The sequence below is a fragment of the Gigantopelta aegis genome, chromosome 9, assembly GCF_016097555.1.
Source record: "Gigantopelta aegis isolate Gae_Host chromosome 9, Gae_host_genome, whole genome shotgun sequence".
Taxonomy (NCBI): domain Eukaryota; kingdom Metazoa; phylum Mollusca; class Gastropoda; order Neomphalida; family Peltospiridae; genus Gigantopelta; species Gigantopelta aegis.
This window is the reverse complement of record NC_054707.1, coordinates 52,705,264-52,732,239: the sequence shown is the minus strand read 5'-3', so window position 1 is coordinate 52,732,239 and position 26,976 is coordinate 52,705,264. Positions and strand designations below refer to the sequence as shown.

At 34.4% G+C, this 26,976-nt stretch overlaps 1 protein-coding gene across 4 annotated transcripts in view; it reads left to right on the top strand.

The window, feature by feature from the left end:
• Positions 1–26,976, top strand: part of LOC121380750 (probable myosin light chain kinase DDB_G0275057) — an 86,672-nt gene that overhangs the window by 57,354 nt on the left and 2,342 nt on the right. Inside the window, exons 5-14 of one of the 4 annotated variants that reach the window (XM_041509713.1) lie at positions 394–488; positions 1,840–1,935; positions 5,613–5,713; positions 6,175–6,487; positions 6,790–6,883; positions 14,737–14,874; positions 16,193–16,316; positions 20,866–21,003; positions 22,835–23,178; positions 23,757–23,898. In XM_041509713.1, the coding sequence (XP_041365647.1) occupies positions 5,617–5,713; positions 6,175–6,487; positions 6,790–6,883; positions 14,737–14,874; positions 16,193–16,316; positions 20,866–21,003; positions 22,835–23,178; positions 23,757–23,898 (1,390 nt within the window). In that variant the 5' untranslated portion in view covers positions 394–488; positions 1,840–1,935; positions 5,613–5,616. The remainder of the gene's footprint in view (positions 1–393; positions 489–1,839; positions 1,936–5,612; positions 5,714–6,174; positions 6,488–6,789; positions 6,884–14,736; positions 14,875–16,192; positions 16,317–20,865; positions 21,004–22,834; positions 23,179–23,756; positions 23,899–26,976) is intronic. The other 3 variants (XM_041509714.1, XM_041509716.1, XM_041509715.1) reach the window with 3 other exon arrangements.

Sequence of the window (26,976 nt, the reverse complement as noted above, 5' to 3'; positions counted from 1 at the left end):
TTTACCTGGGTACCACTTTAATAGATCGCAGCCAGTGCTCCACAACTGGTGTAACAAAGGCTGTGGTGTGTACTATCCTGTCTGTGGGATGGTGCATATAAAGATCCCTTGCTGCTAATTGAAAAGAGTAGCCCATGAAGTGGTGACAGCAGATTTCCTTTCTCAATATCTGTGTGGTATGTAAAATGTATGCACCTGATTGATACATGTATAAATGCTTGAAATTAAACAAAATATTTACATGTTAGTTAGTCAGTTCCCAAGTGGACTATAGGACTTTCTACTAACTTGTAAGCATTTGGTATTCACCAGCTACCAAAGCTTTCAGTGTTAAAAAATATATGACCCCATTTCCATGGGATTCATGATTAGTGTTATATTCTTTGTTACCAGGTCTGTCGTATTTGGGTCGAAGGAAGCAGTGAAAAGATTGCTCACTACAAATCCAAAAGAGCTAAAAAAATACAACTGGTGTCATCATTGATGAGGTATGGTGCTTTTTAGCTAAGGGTGACAGGATCTTTTACAAAGATAGTCACGAAAAACCGGTATTAGTGTTTCCCCCCCAGAATTTTGTTCAGAGGGTTGGCAAAATAGTTTGACGTAAAGTGAGCCCCCAGAGGGGCTAAAATGCTAGTGGGTCGGGGGCATGCTCCCCCTTAAATATTTTTAATTTTTCAGTTGTTTTTAGATGTATTATGGAGTACATGTGGGTGTCATGTACTCTTATAGAAGGATATATTTTAAGATCTATTTTAATAATAATGCTTATTATTATTAAATATTTTCATAATGTCAAAACAATCATTTATAAAAAGAAGTAAAAAATTATTAGACTAAGCACAAACAGATAATACATAGTACTGAATTATTGATTGTAATTTATTTATCTAAAACTAAAATCCAAAAAAAAATCCAATAACCATGGGATTGGTGATTTTTAAAATTCACTATCCATGATTGAATATCCTTTAGCCCTATTTCTGTATGTATGTTAGTAATTCTAGAATAAAAAAAAAAATCACTTCCCATACTGACGAATGGATTAAAAATTTACTGGTCATGATAAAAAATTCACTTGCTAAATTTTAATCACTGATAAAACCAATAAAAGAAAGTAAATCATTTTTCATTGTATTATTTCAAATACTGATATAACTGACAGTGTTCGAGATTAACGGTATCCCGATATCCCGATATCCCGGGGATACCAGAATTTAATTTTGGATACCAGACTTCAAGAACCCAGTATCCCACTGGGATGCCATATAATACTAAATTCTCAGGTGGGATACCAGATTTTGAAATGTTAGTATCCATTTGGGATACTGGCCAAGAAATTTAATCTTGGACACTGACTGAGATTAATTGTGTCCGATGGTTTGTTACTTTACACAACAGATGAGGTTTTTTTACACATTAAGTATAATGTCAAAGTTGACATTTTTACCTGGGTACCACTTTAATAGATTGCAGCCAGTGCTCCACAACTGGTGTAACAAAGGCTGTGGTGTGTACTATCCTGTCTGTGGGATGGTGCATATAAAAGATCCCTTGCTGCTAATCGAAAAGAGTAGCCCATGAAGTGGTGACAGCAGATTTCCTTTCTCAATATCTGTGTGGTATGTAAAATGTATGCACCTGATTGATACATGTATAAATGCTTGAAATTAAACAAAATATTTACATGTTAGTTAGTCAGTTCCCAAGTGGACTATAGGACTTTCTACTAACTTGTAAGCATTTGGTATTCACCAGCTACCAAAGCTTTCAGTGTTAAAAAATATATGACCCCATTTCCATGGGATTCATGATTAGTGTTATATTCTTTGTTACCAGGTCTGTCGTATTTGGGTCGAAGGAAGCAGTGAAAAGATTGCTGACTGCAAATCCAAAAGAGCTAAAAAAAATACAACTGGTGTCATCATTGATGAGGTATGGTGCTTTTTAGCTAAGGGTGACAGGATCTTTTACAAAGATAGTCACGAAAAACCAGTATTAGTGTTTCCCCCCCGGAATTTTGTTCAGAGGGTTGGCAAAATAGTTTGACGTAAAGTGAGCCCCCAGAGGGGGCTAAAATGCTAGGTTTTTTTTATATTTTCAGTTGTTTTTAGATGTATTATGGAGTACATGTGGGTGTCATGTACTCTTATAGAAGGATATATTTTAAGATCTATTTTGATAATAATGCTTATTATTAAATATTTCCATAATGTCAAAACAATCATTTATAAAAAGAAGTAAAAAATTATTAGACTAAGCACAAACAGATAATACATAGTAGTGAATTATTGATTGTAATTTATTTATCTAAAACTAAAATCCAAAAATAATCCACTAACCATGGGATTGGTGATTTTTTAAATTCACTATCCATGATTGAATATCCACTAGCCCTATTTCTGTATGTATATTAGTAATTCTAGAATTTAAAAACAAAATCACTTCCCATATTATTATTAAATATTTCCATAATGTCAAAACAATCATTTATAAAAAGAAGTAAAAAATTATTAGACTAAGCACAAACAGATAATACATAGTACTGAATTATTGATTGTAATTTATTTATCTAAAACTAAAATCCAAAAAAAATCCACTAACCATGGGATTGGTGATTTTTAAAATTCACTATCCATGATTGAATATCCACTAGCCCTATTTCTGTATGTATATTAGTAATTCTAGAATTAAAAAAAAAATCACTTCCCATACTGATCAATGGATTAAAAATTTACTGGTCATGATAAAAAATTCACTTGCTAACTTTTAATCACTGATAAAACCAATAAAAGAAAATAAATCATTTTTCATTGTATTTTCAAATACTGATATAACTGAGATTAATTGTCTGATGGTTTCGGGTGGCCAATCCTTACACAACAGATGAGGTTTTTTTACACATTAAGTATAATGTCAAAGTTGACATTTTTACCTGGGTACCACTTTAATAGAATACAGCCAGTGCTCCACAACTGGTGTAACAAAGACTGTGGTGTGTACTATACTGTCTGTGGGATGGTGCATATAAAAGATCCCTTGCTGCTAATTGAAAAGAGTAGCCCATGAAGTGGCGACAGCGGATTTTCTGTCAGCGGATATGTCTGACGCCATATAACTGTAAATAAAATGTGCTGAGTGCGTCATTAAATAAAACATTTCCTTCCTTCCTTCCACTTTAATAGTTGATATTTTGACGTGACATTTTTTCCAGTGACACTGACATTTTGTCCTACATCCATTAATAATAAAGATGTGGTTATAGGGGTTATTTTTATGTGATTCCCTAACAACAGATGTGTCAGGGCCACAATAAATGTATTCATAAGTTAAATAACAAATCATTGAAAATGTAAACAAATCTCCGCCATCTTGGATTGTAGTAAACACACAAACAGAATGATATTGAATAAATCAAAACATCTAAATTTTATCATGTACTGCAAGAGTAATAAATTAAATATAATTACCTCACAAAAATAAATACTTGCAATGACAACAACAACACTATTTTTCAATAATTAAATGCGGTATCGTTACTTTTTCACTTTGCCACTGAATAAAACGTGAAGTGGCAAGTAACACGAGTTCTATATTTGCTATAAATTTTTATCAGTGTATTTTATACCTGTTACAAGTACTGGCATTCTTCCAATATTAAACCATAAATGTTTTATAAACGTTAACTAACATGTGCTTTTCAAACCTTGCATTCGGCAATGGTGTAACGGATGTGAGTGGCGCTACCAGTCTTCCGGTACGGTCTCTACTTTTAACTTGTAACTTTCAGTTGGTTCATAGGAGGCAGACCAAATTTTGTGCATCCATAACAATATGATACTGGAATATTTTATTCTATCTACCACCATTTGTTTATCATGTATACTCTGCACAATATCACAGGTTCTAAGGAATATTGTCTGACCCATCATTCTATAAAAATGTGTTTTGTTAATAAGTTGATTTTTTTTTTACTTAAGAAGAAAAGTAAAAGTGTTTTGGAAATAACAAAAAAACAACAACTATTATGTCCAATTTAGAAAACAAACGCCTCAAAAATAAATAACTTGTAGCAAATTCCATTGCATGAAAAAAGGCATTCACCTAATGACAAAAATGTGAATACGATATTTACGAAAATACTATTCTACATTTTTCAGTTACTGTACGTGAAACAAAATAGATTGCAATGAATTAACGTAAAAATCAACGATGTGGACGTAAAACAAATCCCTTCTAGTATATAAAAGTAAAGTGACCCTCCGGTAAACAGGAAAAAGGGCAACGTTTCTAACTGTTCAGGTGCATGCGTTTGCAAAAGGTATCGTACCACATATATGCGGTTTGTCATTTTCCATTTTTAAGGCCACTATATGACAAAATATGTTTATGAAATGTGTACAGTGGATGAAAACTTTTTTTTTTTTTTTTTTTAAAGGATAAATTCAGTTTGTTAAGCGATCTGGTCCGATTCGCGTTTTACCAACGCCCATCGCTAAAAGTTGATGTCAGTACAGATAGGCATTACATTCATACCAGTGAATAGATTGTAAATAAAAAATTTCAAATGAATTGATTCATAATTAACACAATTTATACTCTCAAAATTATTTACAAGTTTTATGAATGGATTATGAATACTATTAACTACAGTAGAGGCACAAAAATATAGCGTACCTTTTGCAGATCAAATTTCATAATTGAAAACAAATTCTAACAATCGGGGGCTTCAAAATCATCAAAATTAAATGATTTGGCCTTGGTCTGGCACGTGTGAGGTCATTTGACACGTACCGAATGTTAATTCATCTTCCTCCATTTCAACTCAATTTCTACGAGTCAAATGGATCCAAAATCGGTAATTTTAAACAAAAATGACTTGGCAAAATTAAAGGTTTTTTTTTAGATACTTGTCTGAAATTTATCGCTAATGAATTTGAAAACCTTCACAAACCGAGAAGAAAAACCTCGCAAATGAACGACAAGCTGACAACAACAAATCGGATGTTGATTGCGCGAACCGTGCACAAGAAAACAAACAGAATACAATTCATGTAACCGAACAATTGGTTACCTAGGTAAAAACCATGTGAACCAACTTCTGGTTACCTCAGATTTCGTAATATTGTCCCCTGTTTTGCCCAAGTATCCCAGACCCAACACGCTAGCATGGCATGTTAAAAATGCAATTTTTGTTTTCTAGGCCAGGTATAATTTTATATTTACAATTATTTTAGAAATGACCATTAAAAATAAAATGTCTTGCTCTATAAAAATGTATGTATGATAATTGGCGTACATGTACTACTTCAAGTACTTGTGAAAAGTATCGTTAATAAATTTAATCGTGGACCAAAAACCGAAAATAAAAAAACATGAACCATCCCATCTCTAGTTTTATGTAATCATTTTGTCACCAGTCAAGTGTTCTTGCTGAATATGAAAAGATAGAGAATTGAGAATGTTGTAACATTTATGTGATGCAACATCATTTAAATATTTAAGGTCTTCAAATATTATACTTGGGTTAGCTTACTTCAGTTCAAACCATTATGTTTTTAAAGTTGGTCTTTGTAACATAACAATTTTCTTTTCTTTCATTATGTCGACAGATAGATGAGCAAAATGTTTCATCCAGTTGATCTGTCCCAGGATGATCAGTACACAGTGTACACTGGAGTCTCTGGTGCACGTCAAGAAACTCCAAAATACTGTAAGTTAATTATGTGGGCTTTTTCTCATAGATACACTGTAAGACATTATGTACACATGGTTCACATAGATTGATAAAAACAAATTGAAAAGTCATAGAATATTGTATAAGAAAATTGTAACTCTGTGAGTATATGACATCATCTACCCCTTCTTCATAAGGTGTGTTTTTGTTGTTGTGGCATCTAATAATTGAAGATTTTCTATTTTTAAGTAATTAGTTTTATAATGCTTTCACTAAAATCGTGAGTGAGAAGCCTTTAAATATTAATTACGCTTATGCAGTTTTGTTTTATCCTTCTTCATTTATTTAAGTTCTTACAATTTTATCCAATTAAGATTAAATAATAAATTATAGTCCTGAGCCATTTGGATTAGTTTTTTTAATATGTTTTTTAAAAATTATTATTTAGTAATGTGGTCAGATTAATCATGAATATTGATGACTTTGTTTTCTTGCAGGTGATGAGGATATTGCACTAAAGGAGCATAAAAGAAGAAAGACCCTTGTAGATGTTAACCTAAAAACAGTTACCAATAGTGATGGCTACAAGCCCCGTACCAATGTGCCTGTTGATAAGGCAAAGACCACATCGCGTCCTCCATGCCAGGTGGATGTTGGCTTTGACGAGATCTTCACTGCAAAAGACCTTAACATTCAGCTTCATGCTGAATCATCAGAAGTTGTCGTTCAGCGGTCAGGCATCCAAGTGGTCACGTCATTTTATTCCAGACAGTACACGACTCCAAAGAAATATGATGACTACAAATCTGGGTATGATAATATGTGTGTATTTACCATCGCATAAAGTTGTGTTTTATAGTACCAGTGTATGTGATGAAGTTAAAATATGTTTGGTTTATTATACTTAGTAAAATGTATGTACCTGGTTGATACATGCTTGAAATTAAACAAAATATTTACATGTTAGTTAGTCAGTTCCCAAGTGGACTATAGGACTTTCTACTAACTTGTAAGCATTTGGTATTCACCAGCTACCAAAGCTTTCTATGTTAAAAAATATATGACCCCATTTCCATGGGATTCATGATTAGTGTTATATTCTTTGTTACCAGGTCTGTCGTATTTGGGTCGAAGGAAGCGGTGAAAAGATTGCTGACTGCAAATCCAAAAGAGCTAAAAGATACAACTGGTGTCATCATTGATGTGGTATGGTGCTTTTTAGCTAAGGGTGACAGGATCTTTTACAAAGATAGTCACGAAAAACCAGTATTAGTGTTTCCCCCCCAGGAATTTTGTTCAGAGGGTTGGCAAAATAGTTTGATGTAAACTGAGTCCCCAAAGGGAGCGAAAATGCTAGGGGGTTCGGGGGCATGCTCCCCCTTAAATATTTTTAATTTTTCAGTTGTTTTTAGATGTATTATGGAGTACATGTGGATGTCATGTACTCTTATAGAAGGATATATTTTAAGATATATTTTAACAATAATGCTTATTATTATTAAATATTTCCATAATCAATCATTTATAAAAAAAAAAGGTATAAAATTATTAGACTAAGCACAAACAGATAATACATAGTACTGAATTATTGATTGTAATTTATTTATCTAAAACTAAAATCCAAAAAAAATCCACTAACCATGGGATTGGTGATTTTTAAAATTCACTATCCATGATTGAATATATTTCTGTATGTATATTAGCGGTTCTAGAATTAAAAAAAATATATCACTTCCCATACTGACCAATGGATTAAAAATTTACTGGTCATGATAAAAAATTCACTTGCTAAATTTTAATCACTGATAAAAGCAATAAAAGAAAGTAAATCATTTTTCATTGTATTATTTCAAATACTGATATAACTGAGATTGTGTCTGATGGTTTGTTACTTTACACAACAGATGGGTGGATTAGTCAGTAAAAATTTAGTTAGCAAAAATTGTATCACAGTTTAAAAGGCCTATAGTGTAATACTCCGACTGACAAATTGGTAATAAAATGGGAACCAATTTTTTTTCTGTCATATGTAGGTACATTTTAAAATTTGCGTTAATTCATCTTATAATACACTTGAAAATAATTTCTTGCAACTCTTGCAAATTATGTTGGAAGTTCGCAAAAAAGCTATGGTTGTGTGCAACCTTAACAAACCCTGACCTGACCAGACTGGTCACCGTTTACATCATTACACCTGCACTGTGTTAGAGTAACAACTGTTTGGGTGCCAGTCAACCCAGTGGTTACAGGAAAATGGGGCGAAACTGACATTGCAGCATTTTGTTAACTTGGACTTTAATAAAATTACATCTGTAGGTATATTCATTTTAGGGATGGGGCGTAGATTACTGATAGCCATATATTGATTAGTGAACTGTTGCATGTGAAAGGAAATCGAAAGTATTGATATTTGTTTTCATTCGATCATCATCGAGATGGTTTATTTGTTTTCCACTCACTGGTCATCGGGCTCTAAGGGGCAGGGCGTAGCCCAGTGGTACAGCATTAGCTTGATGCGCGGTCGGTGTGAGATCGATACCCGTAAGCGGGCCCATTGGGCTATTTCTTGTTCCAGCCAGTGCACCACGACTGGTATATCAAAGGCCGTGGTATGTACTAACCTGTCTGTGGGATGGTGCATATAAAAGATTCCTTGCTGCAAATCGGAAAGAGTAGCACATGAAGTGGTGACAGCGGGTTTCCTCTCTCAGTATCTGTGTGGTCCTTAACATTTCTGATGCCATATGACTAAATAAAATGTGTTGAGTGTGTCGTTAAATAAAGCATGTCTTTCTTTCTTTCTAACAATGTACATATTTTTGGAATGCTAGTTTATTTATGACTACTAGCATTTGCATTTAAAAAATTTTTTATAATATCAGCAAATTAAAAATTAATCATTTTTGTTTAATGGTTACAATTTTTGCGGTCCTGGTAAAGAAATTCACGGGGTTGGAGCGGGGTCCTTCCAGCCTCTTACAAAATGTGTAAGTTTTTCAAAACATAAATTCTAGTGTGATATCTTTCGAGAATTGTTTTAAACTGAGGCAAACTAACAACCAATGTAAATGTATTTGAAAAAATATATATATCAGACCAAATAATTTGTACTAAAAAATTTAAAACTATTTACAATAAATATTTTATTTGGGTCAGAATATTTTGAAAATGCCAACTGGGAATTTTTTTAGTACAAAATATAATAAAATATTTTGGCCTTTTTAATGGATTGGTCTCATTATCGGGGTGGTCATTTGGTGGGGTTTTGCTCTTGGGTCATTCCATGGTAATGATTTAAGCCAGGACGTGACATTCTGACTCTAACACAAAATCCAGTCTTATTTCTAAATGCCATATAGCAATTTACTGAAAAAATATTCTTTATGATATAACATTTACTTTTTAAAAATTTCAGTACGAGCCAGGATGTAACTTTTTGTCCAGTTCACTTATACAACTAATAAATGATATGTATATCAAATACTACTAATGAAACACTGTTAGTTTATGAAATCAGTGATATTTACTTGTTTTAAGTGTTTTTATCATCACATTAAAGGTTGACTAAACAAGAGCCTTATGTGTTGGAAAGATGCATACCTGGACCACCAACACAATGTCATACTGACACTTTAACAAATGAAAAACACGTAATTTTAGAATTAATAAAAAAACATGATTATTCCTGCTAACTGGAGGCAGCCATTTTGTTTTGTTTTTGTGACGTCCGGTGGTATAGCTTTGGGCGAAGTGACGTCAGCTCAGGTCCAACTTTTCTATTATGCACAGTGTAAACAAACGCTCTAATTTACGACAAGGCGCTTGTAAAACAACGTAAATGACTTGATAGTATAATAAACTATTTAACTAAATATATTTCAGTTTGCATCAATATAACAAAATGGAGTTGTAGTATTTTTTTCTTTTAAAAAATCCAAAGAAAAAAATGCATATTATTAGGCCTATTGGTAGGATACGTTCGACCACTCACGATACCCAAGTGATAATTTTATTTTCTTGGGGACTACGTAATTGGTCAGTTTTGTGATTTTAGATGGGAAAGTCTACTTAATCAAGGGTTTTACAGAATTACAGTAATAAAGCAAGACGGCTGGTAAAGTCCATTACGATTTGAGGTTATCACACAGTACCCTGTAATAAAAGAGGCACGTCTTTTTAGTGTGTCTAGACACAGTGTCTGGGGACCGTCTAAATATACACCTGCCAATCAAGAACCACAGGTACAGGCCACGGAAAGAAAAGACCAATTAACCAAGAAAACACTCTGACTATTATTTCAGTACGTGAGTTAATTTATATACAAAATATAATATAGTTATTTCAACACTTTGACAATGGTGGTTTATTTTGTATTGAAAAATAAACCACATATACACGTTGCTGTGTTACTGGGTTGGATATTATTACAAAACATTGCAATGCATCCGCAAAAATCAGGTATGTTTTGTTTCTTCAGTTCGAAGACTAATTCCTGACGTGACATGTTAGGTATTACGTAACCACCAGCTCGCCAGAGGGCGTATTCACTGGGATGGTACAAAATAGCTGCGCCTGTTATATATAATAGCCGTCCCATTTAACCGTTTTATTAATTAACTATACGATTATACTTGTTGATATTAAGCAATAATGTGCATTATGTACCAGTCCAAAAGGCTTGCTTTAGTATTCGTTTAAGTGCATAAAATCCTAATTAATTGAACTGTCATTGTGCAAAAAAAGGTTCTCATACAACATTCATAATATAATATACCTTTATAACCAGTGACCATACTGTCAACAAAATTGTTTATCCTGATGTTGCTAAGTCTGGTGATTTTTGTCTTTACTATACAATACATGTACAAACTAAAGAGACGATGTATAGATATAACCTTTTCACTGGCTGCGGCATCAACTTTTGCATTTAGCTCAACATTGATTGTACAAATGTAGCTACATTTCTGATAAATTACATGTCCCGCATCAGTAAAGCTTCATTTATAGTTCTATCTGTGAATGTTCACCTCAGTGCACAACACATTTTTTTTTTTCAACTTTATTATTTTAAAATTTTAATTTAATTTTTTTTTAATGTTTTAAAAACATTTTTAACATGCATTGACATAGATATCTACAGATGCACTATCAATGACACTGAATAAGTTTATGGTAGGCCAGACATTTAATTCTGTAGAATGTTTGTTTGCAATTTACCATATATTTTAGAATTAATATATTATTATATTTGGCCTTTTGTTGGTATTTTTATGATCATCTGATTTAATTGGAATTCAAAATATGAACCCCCAATCAGTACAGAAATTATAGTTTTTGGACAGTTTCTTCTTTCTGTTCATCATTATCTGATAGGACAAACTGTCAACAATATGTATTAATATAAACTGTTGATGGTTGACAATATCAAAAATCTCAACCACACAATTGATTTGAATCCACCCAACCCAAATGTATCTTCCACATGTATATTTATCAATTACATCCTTCACTGGAGGAATGTTGGTTTATATATTCTAATTCATCAATTTCATGTTTGGATACCTGTATCTGCCAAGGAATAAACTTAAGATTTTAACAGCTCATTGTATTTGAACAATTCATTAACACAATATTTATTGTACGTGTACACCAGTTTGGATTCACAAAATGGAACATTTGGTATAAATACAATATTCTTTAAATTGGTGGATTATCAATATCATTGTTTGGTCCAAACATAGAAGCATAGAATTAATTGATAATAGTATATATTTTGTATCGACATAAATCCATGTTAAATATTCGAACATGGTCCCCCGAACGTCCAGTTTCTCCGTTTCCGAATCTTGATGGTGAGAGCAAAAATATTGAAAATAAAAGTAATTTCTTTTAGGTGCATGTGCAGTATCAAGTCATTTTTGCCAATTTCTCTATATAGAGAGATTTAGTACATTTTTATTCTTTACTCAGTTTAACATGCCATCTTGAATGTCACATCCTGGCTCAATGTCACGTCCTCACTTAAAGTTTGAGGTGGTTATTTTAATCATTTAATACAACCAGTCATCATTATACCTTTTATTTATACTTGGAACATTGGGAAGGAGAATTAAAAAGGATTTTTATTTCTGATAAATAGTTTTTAAATAAAACTAACTTTTATTAGTCTTATTCAACTTATTGTACTAGCACAACAACTATGCTATGCAACCTGAGTCATCTCCACCACTGCAGAATTATCTTCTCTTGCCGGGTATATATCCATATCCGCGCATGGGCAGACCATTGTTCTCAATTCTACAGTCCTCCATTGTAGACGTTCTTTTAACGAGCTCTGCAAAATTTCGGTTTTTCGTTAATTGTATCACGTGAAATGTTTCATTAAAGTGTATTTTTGTTTATTTCTTTTCCATAGCCCTTACCAAGACATACGTTGTTTTGGGGATAATTGGGGTTACGAATTATTTCGGTGTTACCAGTGTTTGTGTCACCGGTTCCCGATGCTCTGGCTCTGGAGTACGATGCGTTGAGCATGGATGGATGGGGTTGGATCTGTATGCCTTCCCGCCCCAGTCTTACTCAGCAAGGTTCTGGCCAAGGTCGGAATGCAACCGTGTCGAGTGACACTGGTGGCGAAACTGCCCAACCATGGTTTCCTCAGCTTCTGTCACTGTTAGTGCAGGAACCGGTGTGCTTGCCACCTCTTCCGGATCTGCTCAGCCAGTGGCTGCGGCAGCCGTTGTAGTGCCCAAAGCCGGAGGTCTTCCGGCTTCACACGTGGAGGTTGTCGAGTTTTCCCTGCGAGGCAGAGGCTTTTCGAAACGAATTGCTGAACTCGTCTCCTCTTCGAAGCGCCGGTCAACTGGGGCAGGTGAACAGGATTTCGATCCCTTATCACCTACCTGGTCCAGAAAAGGAAGCTTAAAGTTCAGACAGTCAAAAGTCATCGTTCTTCCATCTTCACTACTCTCAGGCAGTATGGTCGGACAGACTTTTCCACGAATCTCGTATTGCTTGATTTACACAAATCTTTGCAATCCACGGTTGAAAGGCCTTCCATTTTGCCTAAATGGGAAGTCTTTCTGGTTCTTCATGCACTCAAGGGTCCGCCTTATGAGCCATTGCGGTTTGCCACTCTTCGACTTTTGACTTGGAAGATGCTTATCCTGGTCTTTCTTGCGGTTTGTCGCTGTATTAGTGAGATTCATGCTTTCTTGCATGATTTGGTCGATTGTAACCCTGATGGGTCGGTTACGTTGCGGACTGATCCCATCTTTGTGGCTAAGAACCAGGCACCAGGAGAGGAGTTTCCTCCGGCAATCATTCAAAGTTTGTCTCGTACGTTGCCTTCTGATAATTCTGACCGTCTTCTTTGTCCAGTCAGGGCGTTAAAGTATTATCTGCATCGTACTACACTTCTTCGTGGTGGGAAGAAAATGCTGTTTATTTCTTACACTAAACAGCCGGGAGATATTACTAAGAATACTTTGTCTCGATGGATTGCTGCAACCATCAAGCAGGTGTATGAGACGGCAGGAGATTATGTTCTGCGGAACTTCTCAGTTCGGCCTCATGAGATTCGAGCGATCTCAGCTTCCCTGAATTTTCATGATTACTTGGATATTATCACGGTGATGAATGCAGGGGTGTGGATGGGTCGACATACGTTCGACCGCTTCTATTTTCGTGACATGGCAGTTGGTCCCGATGGTACCAGACGTATCCAGTCGGTGATTGCTGGTCAGCAGGTTGTTTCCGTACGACGAGCCAGGAGACGAGGGAGACCTCTATTCCGGTAGGCAGCTCGTACAGGTCGTGTCGGGAGATAGTTGAGCCACCTTTTCGGGAAGGGTGTGGTTACTATCTGGGGCAGTCTAGTGCTTTTCCTTTCACTTGTGAGATGGTTTTGCCTCATGCGGGGGTGGGGGAAATGTTTATCAATTCGGGTCTTGATATTTAATAGCACTTAGACTTTTATACCTTGTATGTCTTGGTCGTCTTACACCTTGTCATTACTTCAGACGATTCACGTTGGATCGAATGGGTAAGTACTTACCTAGTACTAGCACAATGACGGTAACCTCCCTCCTGCCCCTAGGGGGTCTTCCCTGGATTCGGTCATTACAGACTTTGAATCGAGGACGATGGTCTGCCCATGTGCAGATATGGATATACATCCAGCAAGGGAAGACAATTCTGCAGTGGAGGAGATGACTGAGGTTGTATAGCATAGTTGTTGTGCTAGTACTAGGTAAGTATGAATAATAATGAAAATTTGAAGAAAAAAAATCTAAATAGGGTTGTTAATAATGGTGACAGGTAGAAACTTTTTGCTTTTAAAAATTCATTTGGGATGCCATCTGGGCTTTATTATTGCCTAAGCAGCCAATTTGGCTTTTAATCTCATTTTCAGTAATAGGACAATTCAATATATCTGTAGGTAAATATAAACAATCATTAGACTCTATACCCAAAGCATTTCCCCCAGACATAGTGCCTAAGAGAGAACTAAAATATTTATCCACTGCTCACAGGTTATGTTATTTGTCTGGATTTTGTCTTTAGTGTTTTCTTATATAATCTTCCAAAATAACCTTGGTGAATTTCTAGCCGTAATTAGTTTTTCTTTTTGTTTTCCAAAATAAATCAATTTCTTTTCGTCAATCATGGGCTATTGGATGTCAAACATTTGGTAATTCTGACTCGTCATCAGAGGAAACATGCTGCATCTTTCCTAATGCAGAAAGGGATCTTTTATATGCACTTTCCCACAGATAGGATAGCACATACATGTACCACAGCCTTTGATATACCAGTCGTGGTGCACTGGCTGGAATGAGAAATAGCCCAATGAGCCCACCGACGATTGTGTTAAGGACGATGATATTAAACAATTAAATAATTATAACCCAAAATGCCTCATCAGTGATGAAGGAGTTTATTTTTTTGTTATTTAATCATCAATATTTTTATTTTTAAAAATGCTGACTGATTAAAGAGATACTATAATATAGTTGCTTTACATAGACGAAAAGTGTGTAATGTTATTTTCTTTTCAGGCTATCCACCCATCAGCTGATTGTCAGTTCAGTGAAAACAATGAATTTTCTGTGGAAAAAGCAATTGGAAGAGGGGCGTTTGGAAAAGTCACTTACTGCAGACATTTCACCACTAAAACCGATTTCGTTGGCAAACAGGTTTGTATTATGTTCACTTTTGTCTTGACCTTTAGACTTCTGGATAAATTTTTGAAAAAAACCATGTTGAGTGGGGTACACATTTTAAAATTTTATAAATACAAAAAATGATGTTCATATGTGAATCAGTGAGTATTATTTTCTTTGTTTTTATTTTTTTATTTGTATGATATTTTTTATCAGTCAATGTTGATTAAACTAAGGCAAAAAAATTATAAAGTTGCATTTACTTACATGCATTTGTGACCAGATGTTCAGTATCAAGATCCCAATATTTAGTCATTTTCGTTGTTGATAAAATGGTTTAAGTTTATTGTGAAATTTGCTGTTGCAGTCGTCTATCAATTATTGAAAATGACTGTGACATTCGGCCATTGTTGTCAAGCAAAAATATTTGCCGAAAACCAATTTTTCAATTCATAATTTCAAGGTATTTCTCTCAAAAAACCCCTAAATCAACCATTATCAAGATTAAAGTCGAACAGTGATGTTATTATTGCAGTCAGTGTCGTGTGCAAAATGGCGGGAAATATAAATGAGTGAATATACTGTATCAGCCCTCACGTTGACTTATCCATCTGGGAATGAAATTCTATATGATAATAGCAGTGTGATGATAAAACTAGATGCATTTGAATTATAAACTGAAATATTTAGTTTGGAAAGGGTGTAGTAGAACAAAGTGTTTACAATATCACCAGTTTGAAAATTTTAACACGAACATCCAACAGAGAAAATCATTGTTATTTACATTAATTTTGACTGACATTGATTTTTCATTACTCAAGCATTATTATAAACACTCCTACTTAGCATATTGGGCCACATTTATGGAGTCTATGAATTTATGAAGACAAGTTGTTAAAAAACAGGCTTTGTGAATTCAGCCCATTGTGTTTAACTAATGACATTTAAAACAATTCATTCTCTAGTTGTGGCATTTGCTAACAGCCTGGTGTGGACCTTGTAGGTATGTTGGGCATAAAAATTAAACTGTTGTTACAGTTGCAAGCACATATGTACGTACATGTACACACACACACACACACACACACACACACACACACACACCTGTGGGAAGTAGGTTAGTCAGTATGAATAAAAAAAAAGAAATATCTAGTAACATGAGAATAGGTATAGCTATAATAAAAATTAATCTATTAAAAACTCTTATAAAGCCATGGTAGATTAGGCCTATTGTTTTTGACAAGATTATATATTTGTTTCATGTACATGAGAACCTGTTAGGTAAAAAGACAAATAAGCAACCTAAGTGACTTATATTATAAATGCTATAATTTGATCCTTTGATTTTCAGGTCGTAGATAAATTTCACCGTACGGAGGTAGATGTTTTGATGCAGCTGGATCATCCCAATATCACCAGGTTCCTGGGTTTTGTCATCAAAGATGAGATACCAGAAATCCTCATGGAATATGCAGGTGAGAGCTGTATTTCAGGGATAAACACATAATAAATCCTTTTATCTCGGGGTTTCATAACTAATGTCCGTGTAGACCTGTTTTGCGATTCTACTGTTTTTGTCTCTTGCTGTCGTTTTATTCTAACCACAGGGCTATATGTTTTGTCTCTTGTCTCCCCGGGCAGGATGTAGCCCAGTGGTAAAGCACTTGCTCGATCCCCGTCGGTGGGCCCATTGGGCTATTTCTTACTCTAGCCAGTGCACCATGACTGGTAATTTAAATGCTGTGGTATGTGCTATCCGCTCTATGGGATGGTGCTTATAAAAGATCCCTTGCTACTGATGGAAAAATGTAGCATGTTTCCTCTCTATATGTCAAACAAACCAGTATTTCCATCACAGTATCAATCAAAAAGTTTAAATTTTATTTTGTTTAACGACATCACTTAAGCATATTAATTTATTAATCATCTGCTGTTGGATGTCAGACATTTGGTAATTTTGAGGAAACTGGCTACATTTTTCCATTAGTAACAAGGGATCTTTTATATGCACTATCCCAGAGCCAGGATAACACATACCATGGCCTCTGATATTCCACTCAAGGTGGATTCGCTGAACGAGAAACAGCCCAAAGGGCCACCGACAGGGATCGATCTTAGACTGACCAACAACAACATCAACAAGTTTATTCAATATTAAGGCCACAGGTCCAAAATACACCAAAAGAAACATGATATATATTTTGTCGTATGCAAGTGGTTAACTTTTAAAACATCATCACTTAGTTTTCTTATTACAGATACCTGATATAAAAACAATGACAAATTGTACAGCAATAGTTCATTTGTAGGTGACATCAGCTTCACAAAAATAATCGAAGGTGGTACATGCGAATATTTATTGATAAAATAAAATAAAAACTTTTTTTCTTAAGTCTGTATACTTTTTACACTCGAGTAATACATGTAGTTGGTATTCAATAAAAAACTCGTTATTATTTCTACAAAAAGGGCACCATCTTTGTTCATAGATTATATTGTTAAATTTGCCAGTGTCTAAAGCTAATCCAAAGTTATTGCATCTAAACTATGACAAGGCCCTTTTGACATGTACCGCAAAGTTAAGTTGCAAGTACCGTTTGATATTCAATAGAGATTTATACTGATTGTAATAATAACATGAGGCAGCTGACCATTGTTGCTGTAAATTGTCATAGAGTCTCTGTTTAAACAATGAGATAAACAAATCAATATTACCTACTTCCTGACATAGCCATAGAAAACCAAAACCATAATTAAATAAAATTTGTTTCACTTTTGTAACCCAATTAATGTACCCAACATCATCTGATGATTTTAACATCAAATAACTTTAACAAGGTAATCTGAAAAGTGGTAGTTGAATAGGTTTACACCAATATTTGATAACTCTTGTCATATAAATAAGTTGAAGATGGACCCTACCACACTCACCCAACACAATATAATTTTTTGCTGATTTCCCAACCTTAAGCAGGTATTTACAAAATTTTATTTGCATCTGCTAGTACCCAATATTTCTGATCCATAACATATTATTGGTCTTATCATGGCATCAAATAATTTAAAGCTATCTGTAAACAGTATATTTCCTGGTCTTTTGTGGTACCGGTAAAGTGTCAACAAAGATTTGTTTGCCTGAGCAGAAAGACAGAGCTGAGCTTTATTCTAAGATAATATAGGAGTGAACATAATACTTGTAAAAAGAAACTGCTTTAATTTGAGATCCCATGTAAAATCACTTTTCATATGATCGAAGGGGACTACTATTTCTAAATACCATAACTTTAGTCTTATCAAGATTAATTTTCATTCCAGTAGCTATGCAAAACTGTTCAAAATCTTTAATATTGGTTTGTAACTGAGAGCATGTATCATCAAGTCTGGCAACATCATCTGCAAATATCAGAGTGTGCATATTCTCCATATTAGCTGAAATGAATACTCTGTGATTGCCAGTAATACAAATAAGCAATAATAAAATCTTCCCTTATGTTTACAAATATACTTGTCAATTAATAGCTGCATGGAGAGTAAATATATGGTCAATAGTTGAGTAAGTAGCACAAAAGCCAGCTTGGTTTTCTTCAATTATTAAATTTTCATCACTCCAGCCTTGCAAGCGATCATTTAAAATCGATGCAAAAATCTTACTTAAGGAATCGGTCAATGAAATCCCTCTATAGTTATTTGGCTCATTTCTTGATCCAGATTTAAAAATAGGGCATATGATACTTCTCTTCTTAGACAGACCATGCATCAAGCGAGCTTTTTACCACTGGGCTACATATCAATCATTACATGAGATTATTTGGCCGAATTAAATTAAAATTCTCCAGTTGTGTAAAATTTACAATGCATGGCAGATTTGATGAGTGGCAGAACAGCCGTGTCTGAATGTTTACTCCTGCATAGAAATTCTAAGATATCTGTATATGCATATTCAGGGCATAAAATTTGGCACGAACGATTTTGTCATTCGTCTGTCGGTTATGCAAAACCAATATCAACATAAACGACAGATCGTTTGTGCAAAGGCTGTAATCTTTCGTCAGAATGTTTGTTTGGGTTTTTAAATTAAAAAAAAAAAGTATTACTGTTTTTGGAAGTAAATAAGCCTTATTGCTGGTGTCAGAAAGATACAATGTATTCGTTTGAAATCAGCATCGCAGTCAAGTGTTCGAGATTAAAAGTTTTGAGCAGTATCCCAGTTGGATACTAACAATTCAAAATCTGGTATCCCACCTGAAAATTTAGTATCCCACTTAAATGAAATTCATAAATAACATTGGCAAAATTGGCAAAAAGATTTGCTGCATCTATTTTTGCGTAATACTGACATAAATTAATATTTAGCAGTAATTCAGTGTTTCTGACATTACTAATGATAAACCTACCTGTATCAAATTTTCTGCAGATGTGGACTCAATATCTCAAATAAAATTTGAAGGGAGGAAACATCCAACAAAAACAATAGCCACTTAGCGGTTCCCAGCATTAGACTGGGTACGAGTTGGGGGAGATATTGTTACGGCATAGCATTAGACTGAGTAAGAGCTCAAAAATACTGTTACTTAACTTCATCAATAAATGACGACTTACACTGTTTCAGCAAAATATGAAAATGCAGGATTTAAAAAACCCCAATATAAGAACTGTATATGGTATCCCGGTGGGATACTGGGTTCTTGAAGTCTGGTATCCAAAATTAAATTCTGGTATCCCCGGGATACCGGGATACTGTTAATCTCGAACACTGGCAGTCGATACAAAGTCGACACTTTGTAGGCACTGCAGTGATACAAAGTCAGCGCAGTTTCAAAAAAGTTTGGTTACATAGTTGCACGTTCCCTTTGATCATTTCGCTACCTGCACAAAATCATATGCCGTTCGGAAATTAAAGGGACTCTCCCGAGTTTTAGCCACAGTAAGAGTTCCGTCCCCCACCCCCAAAACAAAATAAACGTCCTATTTTTTCTTTATTTTTTTAAACAATATCTTATCTTAAACATGTTTTAAATGTAAAACACTACACGCATAAAAACATTCGGGATTTCCCATGACTTAATTATTTCAAATTTCGTTTGGCGGGTGTAATGAAAATCTCTCTCACAGCTATTCCAAGCCAATCAGAGTAAGTCAGCCGATTGCAGATTCTCCTCAGAGTTCAACACTTATATAGCTTCTTTCGGACTGAATCAGGTCTATTAATAGCAAACGCGATGACATTCTATCGACTGTACCTAGTGTCGGACAAAATGACTGCTGATATTAACTTTGTGACTGTCAGAGCATGCCAATACAGCCTCATTTGGCTCACGCGAAAGTACCTATGCAGCTACCATAAGACTGATTTAGATGTACCACATATTACGATCATGCACTGCGGTGTGCGAGATCTCGTGCCACAGTCGCGAGAAAATTGTGCTCTCGTCACTATGAATAGCATTTTACAGAATTTCTCATTTCCAACGAATTGAAACTAACGTTAATAAATGTTGGTTAAATTATATCGAGGTTTTAAAATATCATCAACAGATCAAATTTATACTTGTTGAAGCCTAAGTTGAAATTGGTTAAATATTAAAATAAAATAATAATAAAAAAAACCCAGATGTCAAAAATGATTTTGACACGGGTTGATTTTTGTAGGTTGGTCGGGTTATCCAGAGACCGGACCCGGGATAGACATGCTCGAAACTCTAGTGGTGTATGAACATGTCAATACTTATTGGCTTGGATTGGCTTGGTCGGGTTAGGACAAACGAACCTGATTTTTATTTTCGCTTGGTAGCTTTTAAGTTAGTCCTAGAACACACAAAATATTTGTTTGTATTTATGATAGGAGAAAAGCTACAAAAATCACTCATCTCAGATTCTCGTTTGAATATCGTTTCCATTAACCATTTCATTTGTATCCCAACTACTGAAGAAAATCGTTCGTGCAAACACAAAAGCCACACGAACAATATATTGGTTCTCTGAAAAATTCTAATTTTATACCCTGCACATTGCTTAATTTTTCAGGACAGCAGCTGAAGGAACTGATGAAACTGGATGAATATAAGAAAATCCTCAACATAGAAAACATAAATTTGTCTTTTCAAGGCTTAAATGGATTGTCTTACATGCACAGCTACGGAATCTTACATCTGAACATAAATCGTAAGAAGTTATATATTTCTTACTGAAACAGATCTCTCAAAATTGTGAGAATAGTTTCGGTTGCTTATGTAATTCTACTAATTTAAGGAATTCTTTCTAAACCGGACACCCACAGGAGCAAGTAAAGTCTAGTTTAAAGAGTTATCTAGTTTATGGCTTGAGTTCTATGCTGATATGTAAAACAAGGACAGACAAATTGAAGGAATTTCAGATTAGAGAAAGAAAGAAAGAAATGTTTTATTTAACGACGCACTCAACACATTTTATTTACGGTTATATGGCCTCAGACATATGGTTAAGGACCACACAGAGAGGAAACCCGCTGTCGCCACTACATGGGCTACTCTTTCTGATTAGCAGCAAGGGATCTTTTATTTGCGCTTCCCACAGGCAGGATAGCACAAACCATGGCCTTTGTTGAACCAGTTATGGATCACTGGTCAGTGCACTCATTGAGCCTTGCGGAGCACTCACTCAGGGTTTGTATCTGGATTAAAAATCCCATGCCTCGACTGGGATCCAAACCCAGTACCTACCAGCCTGTAGACCGATAGCTAACCACGACGCAACCGAGGCTGGTTCAGATTAGAGAAGGCTCAGTTTTGAGGGTTTTTCACTATATATGCCAAATAAAATGGATAACCAGTCCTACCTATAATTGTTTTTGGTATAACTCATAAATGGTTTTTGCAGACTGTCATTTAATGGGTACATATATCTCTGTGTATTAGCCAGCTTTTCAAGTCTTTAAATACCATCTTGTGTGACATAACTTCAAAAAAACTATTCTAAGATTATTCAGTATTATAGCATCGTATAGGAAAACGCAACACTGATGAACACTTGTCTATTGAGGCTTCCAAAGCTTTCTTCTACATTATTTAATCATTATATTTATGAGTCTCTATTAAGTTACATGCAAGTATCCATAGAGAATAATACATAAGTGGCTGTTAGATACCATTTATCTTACAACTATTTTTTTTTAATGTATCTAACAAGCGAAAGTGAGTTTGATACGTTTTTAAACAACAAGTTGTAAGATAAATGGTATCTAACTGACACAAATGTATCATTCTATTTCTTACATATCCTCAAAAACCAGGTTATAAGCATATTTTAACATCTTTTTTGACTAAATGTTATTTTCAGCCCTTGCACTACGCATCACAGACAAATGACTCAGGTTAACTACATGTATATGTCACAGTGTAATCGATTTATCGTTCTGTTTTTTCATTGGATGTATGGCATTGGTGACCTGGTCATCACCTAGGAGCAGCCAGTGGTATGTCTTGAAATTGTTAACACATGTGTAAACAAGTATGTGTTACCAAAAATAACAAATGATGTTCTCACCAACCGGTGTGTAAGAAATATACAGAACTTCACATACGTTGTTTTTGCTTCCTATTTATTGCATGAGTTTATTTTACGCAAGTATATATACATCGAGTGGTATGTTCTTTCACAAAATACGGTTTTTAATTTAATGTCATAACAACACTTTGTTAAATCTATGATCAAAACTCCTTTCAGAGATTTACTTAACGTTAAGAATCATACTCTGCAGCAGCCTTGTGTAATGTTTCAAATATGATGTGACGTCATTTGTAAATCATATATGACGTCGGTAAATAAAAGGTGCTAAATGCAGTAAAAGTAAAAAGAATGTGCGATACAAAATAAATTTATCACAATTTCAAAATGTTTTTATCACTATTATAAGATTGAATAGGTATGTAATAAATTTGTTTAATACACACAATAAAAGTTTTATTTTTATTTGAGCAATGAAAACATACTTAGTATTCTCTATATCTATTTTCAGCTGAAAATATCTGCATCACTGAAGAGCCACTCACACTAAAGATCACTGACTTTGGCTCCAGCAAGACACCACAGGAGCCAGTTTCTTGTGTAGGCTGCACACCAGAATACATGAGCCCTGAAGCTTGCAAGATAGCCATCATAGACAAGCTTCCGTACTTGAAAGACCATGTTCATATTAACCTGTCTGGAAAAGCTGACAACTTTGCCTTTGCCCTCACAGTGGCGTATATGTTGTGTGGTCGACACATTGTTCGGGATATCATTTTGAAATATTTGATGAAAAAAGAAGAGCAGAAAAACCTTAAAAAATACATGGATGTGCGAACCAAAATCCTTTTTTATGTGAGTTTAAATTATACAGTGAAAGCTTTCTTAACATTGAAATTGATAACATAGCTGTGTTAATGCCTCGGTAAATCTAAATTTAGTTGTGTGTTGGTTTCTGTAAGACATTTGAAATTGTGATAAATTTATTTTGTATCACACATTCTTTTTACTTTTATTAATCATCTGCTGTTGGATTTGGTAATTTTTAGGAAACTGGCTACATTTTTCCATTAGTAGCAAGGGATCTTTTATATGCACTATTCCAGAGACAGGATAACACATACCATGGCCTCTGATATTCCAGTCAAGGTGGACTAGCTGAACGAGAAACAGCCCAAAGGGCCACTGACAGGAATCGATCTTAGACCAACCAACAACAACATCAACAAGTTGTGAGAAAAATAGTCTAAAATGAAGATGGGTTTTTAGGTGTTTTTTTGTTGTCAGCAACTACCACAGTTTGTTTCACATGCATTAACATATTTTTATTTTATTTATTTATGCAATGGGTTGGTGTAAAAAAATGTTTACTTATGTCTGTTATAAAAGTCTGGGTTTTTTTTCAATACAGATTGCATTTTTGTATTGTTTAGAGTTTTGACGATGTAAACTTCATCAAGAAGAGAGCCATTGATGACTCCTGGCCTGACTACATGAAGGTCTTCATGAACAATACGTTGGAGGGTGATGCTCAAAGTCGCTGGTCATCCACTGAAGGACGTGATTTTTTCAGAGGTTTGAATTTTTTTTTCACTTTTGTAATTAAATGTACCGTGTAACTTTTAAACAAAATGCACACAAGGATTCCAGATGGTTTTACCCTGAAAATATTTTGAAGCCAGTTTTGCAAAGGGAGACAACTGATCGCCTTATTATCTTGCATGTTTTAAACGTTTATGATTATGTTGTAATCGTATCGGGGAAAACAAAATTGAACACCTGCAGATGAACAAAAACATTTGTACTAACTTGTAGAACCTGTAAAAAAAGCATGTTGAGTTATTACTTAAAATATGTTCGTGATAATTAGTCCAAGTTCTAACATTAGATTTTAATATGCGAAAAACTACAATCTAGCCCATGTTTTGGCCAGACATGCTCAAGAAATCTTATAAACAGTAAAAATAAAATTTACCGAATTGTGGTATTCCCATTCATAATAAATTCAAGTCTTTTAACAAATTTAATTAGTGAAGCATGTTGCAGAAAATTTTGTCGGTCTCGTCAGCAGTTTGTATTTCCATACAACCAGTCGAGCAGTCACGTGACATTTTGTACACCCCGGCAAATTCTGTAGTTTCCAGCAAATGAGACGGTGTACTTGTGGTATGCATTGACTATTGACCATATTTAAATTTATCTGATAGGTAATAATATACAATACGATTGGTTGGGTAATTAGAATTGCTTTACAAAGCCCGTAGTTTCGCCACAAACACCCGAGTAAGTTTCCACCAAAATAGCAAACTAAATATGGTCTTATTTCCAACTTAATTTCGACAATTTAAACAAAATACCGCAATATAATGCAACTAAACTTAACGTAACGTTTCTGCCATTCCTATATAATGTCAGTTTTTATTGGTGATTAGTATATTTAGTAAGAAGAATAATCAGAAGGAAAACCAAATAAAAATATCGATAAAATAGTAGGAACGTTACAATATCATAGTCCAGTCAAAAAGCATGTCCATCATTGATGCAACCATTTGAGCAACACATGTAAAAGATGTAAGAACATTATTCTAAGTGAAAACTAAATTTAATGTTCCATTGTTTCAAGAAATGCTAATGTTGTTCAGAAATACAATTATCATTACATTATAAAACGTCATTGAAATGTTTTCTTGTTTTTGCTGACCCATGTAAGTTCTAAATCAACCAAACTTCAAAATATTGCAGTACATGATTTTACTAGCTAAAGTCCAAACCAAAATGTTAACAACTACCAAAAATTGCTCTCCTACCTTTATTTTTCGTTAGATTTTACTCACATTTTGTCCAGACAGAAATCTAGGAAAAACCATTGCAATGACACAGATTCCACATACCAGATGACAGCGGTTGCATAATGAAGTATTAGAAGGCGTTGGAACTGTCAGAGTAGGAGTTGGGGGGGGGGGGGTATCGAGAGTTACAGACACACAGTAATGGGGGAACGGGTGGGGGGGGGGGAGGAGTCGGACTCTTTGGGCCGGAGTCGGTTACCCCAGAAGTGTGCAATGTAGTCCACTAGTAATGCATAAAGTTGGTGAAATTGTTGGCCCAAGATTGGAACAAGTATGACTCACATTTCTATCCTTGAATGTGATTGGTCAGTGCAGGGATAAGCGATATCCAACTGTTACAAGCGTTCCATGTACATGGGGTTCTAGATTTTTCTTTTTTTCTTAATTCACTTGCCATGGGACCAGTGGATTTAAAATTTACTAGTCATGGTGAAAAATTCACTTGCCCAATTTTAACTGTTTATAAAACACAAAACCCCATTAAATTGAAATAATTAACTTTTTAATATACATTTTGCATACTAAGATCATGTTAAATCAATTTGTCAGTTTACACAACATGCTCATTGGGCATATTTTATGGTATGTTTAGAAAAACATGCAAACAGTTTTCATCAGTTTAAAATAAAGTAAAGTTATTAATATTTAAAAATAATTGTTTCCACTAATACCACCTACATGTAAGTTATAAAAACTATCCATGTTACCTATTAGAACAATTAACAGCATTAAAAACAAATTAATATTTTATCACTTATAAATGTGTATATATTTATTTACTTATAAATGGGAATTTCTCCCCCATCCCCCACCCCCCAAAAAAAATAATTTAAAAAAATAAAAAAAACCTCAAAAAGAAACAAGAACGTTTATTAGCATAAACTGTACATGTATTATAGGTTAAGACATACAATTCAATGTAGATATTTTGTTAAATTTATCTATTCCATGATATTGTGTATTTAATTATATTATTTATTTTATTTTATTTTTGCAATTTATTTGATATTTTATAAATCAAATTAATCATTTCTACTTTTAAAGTTTTGCAAACGTAAATGGTGGCTTGCAACCTTTAACCTAAGAAAATACTGGTTACCGTTTGGCACTCTATTAATATTAGTATCAAAGGAACAAATATTTGGATTCCAGTGCAAGAAAAACAACAAAATGACGGTGATACGATGAACTTTAGTTTTTTTCAATGTTTACATTTTATAACTTGAATAAAGTTACATCGGTGGGTATATTGATGTCGTGGATGAGTCAAAGATTACTGGTGATCATCTATTTGTCAGTGAAATATTGCATGTGACAGCAAATCAAAAAAAGTGACTTTTAGATGTTTCTTTTGTTTTCATACGATAGTATGTGTTCAAAAAAATATGAACTGTGGTGAAAATAGACGTCGGAAATGAGAGTAGTAAACGTCACATGCAATGCGCGACACCTTGTTTTGCAACCGCTGGATGATAACCATGTCACTAATATCGACTTCGCTGAAAGCATGTAATTTTGTGCCGGCTGCCATTTTGACTTTTTATGGATATTCTCCAAGAGGGGTGAAAGGATATGACTTAATCTAGCAATGTCATAACAAACGTGATGACGTCATATTAATTTTTAAAATTATTTTTTGTTTGTTTAAATATACCACTAAAGATCATTGATTTTATATTAATTATGTCACGTACTTTGGAGGCTTTCACCCCTCTTGAAGAATATTCCATAAAAAAGCAAAATGGCAGATGTATTTTGCCCTATGCTACCTCAGCTGTGTCACTGTAATGGGTTTTTTACAACT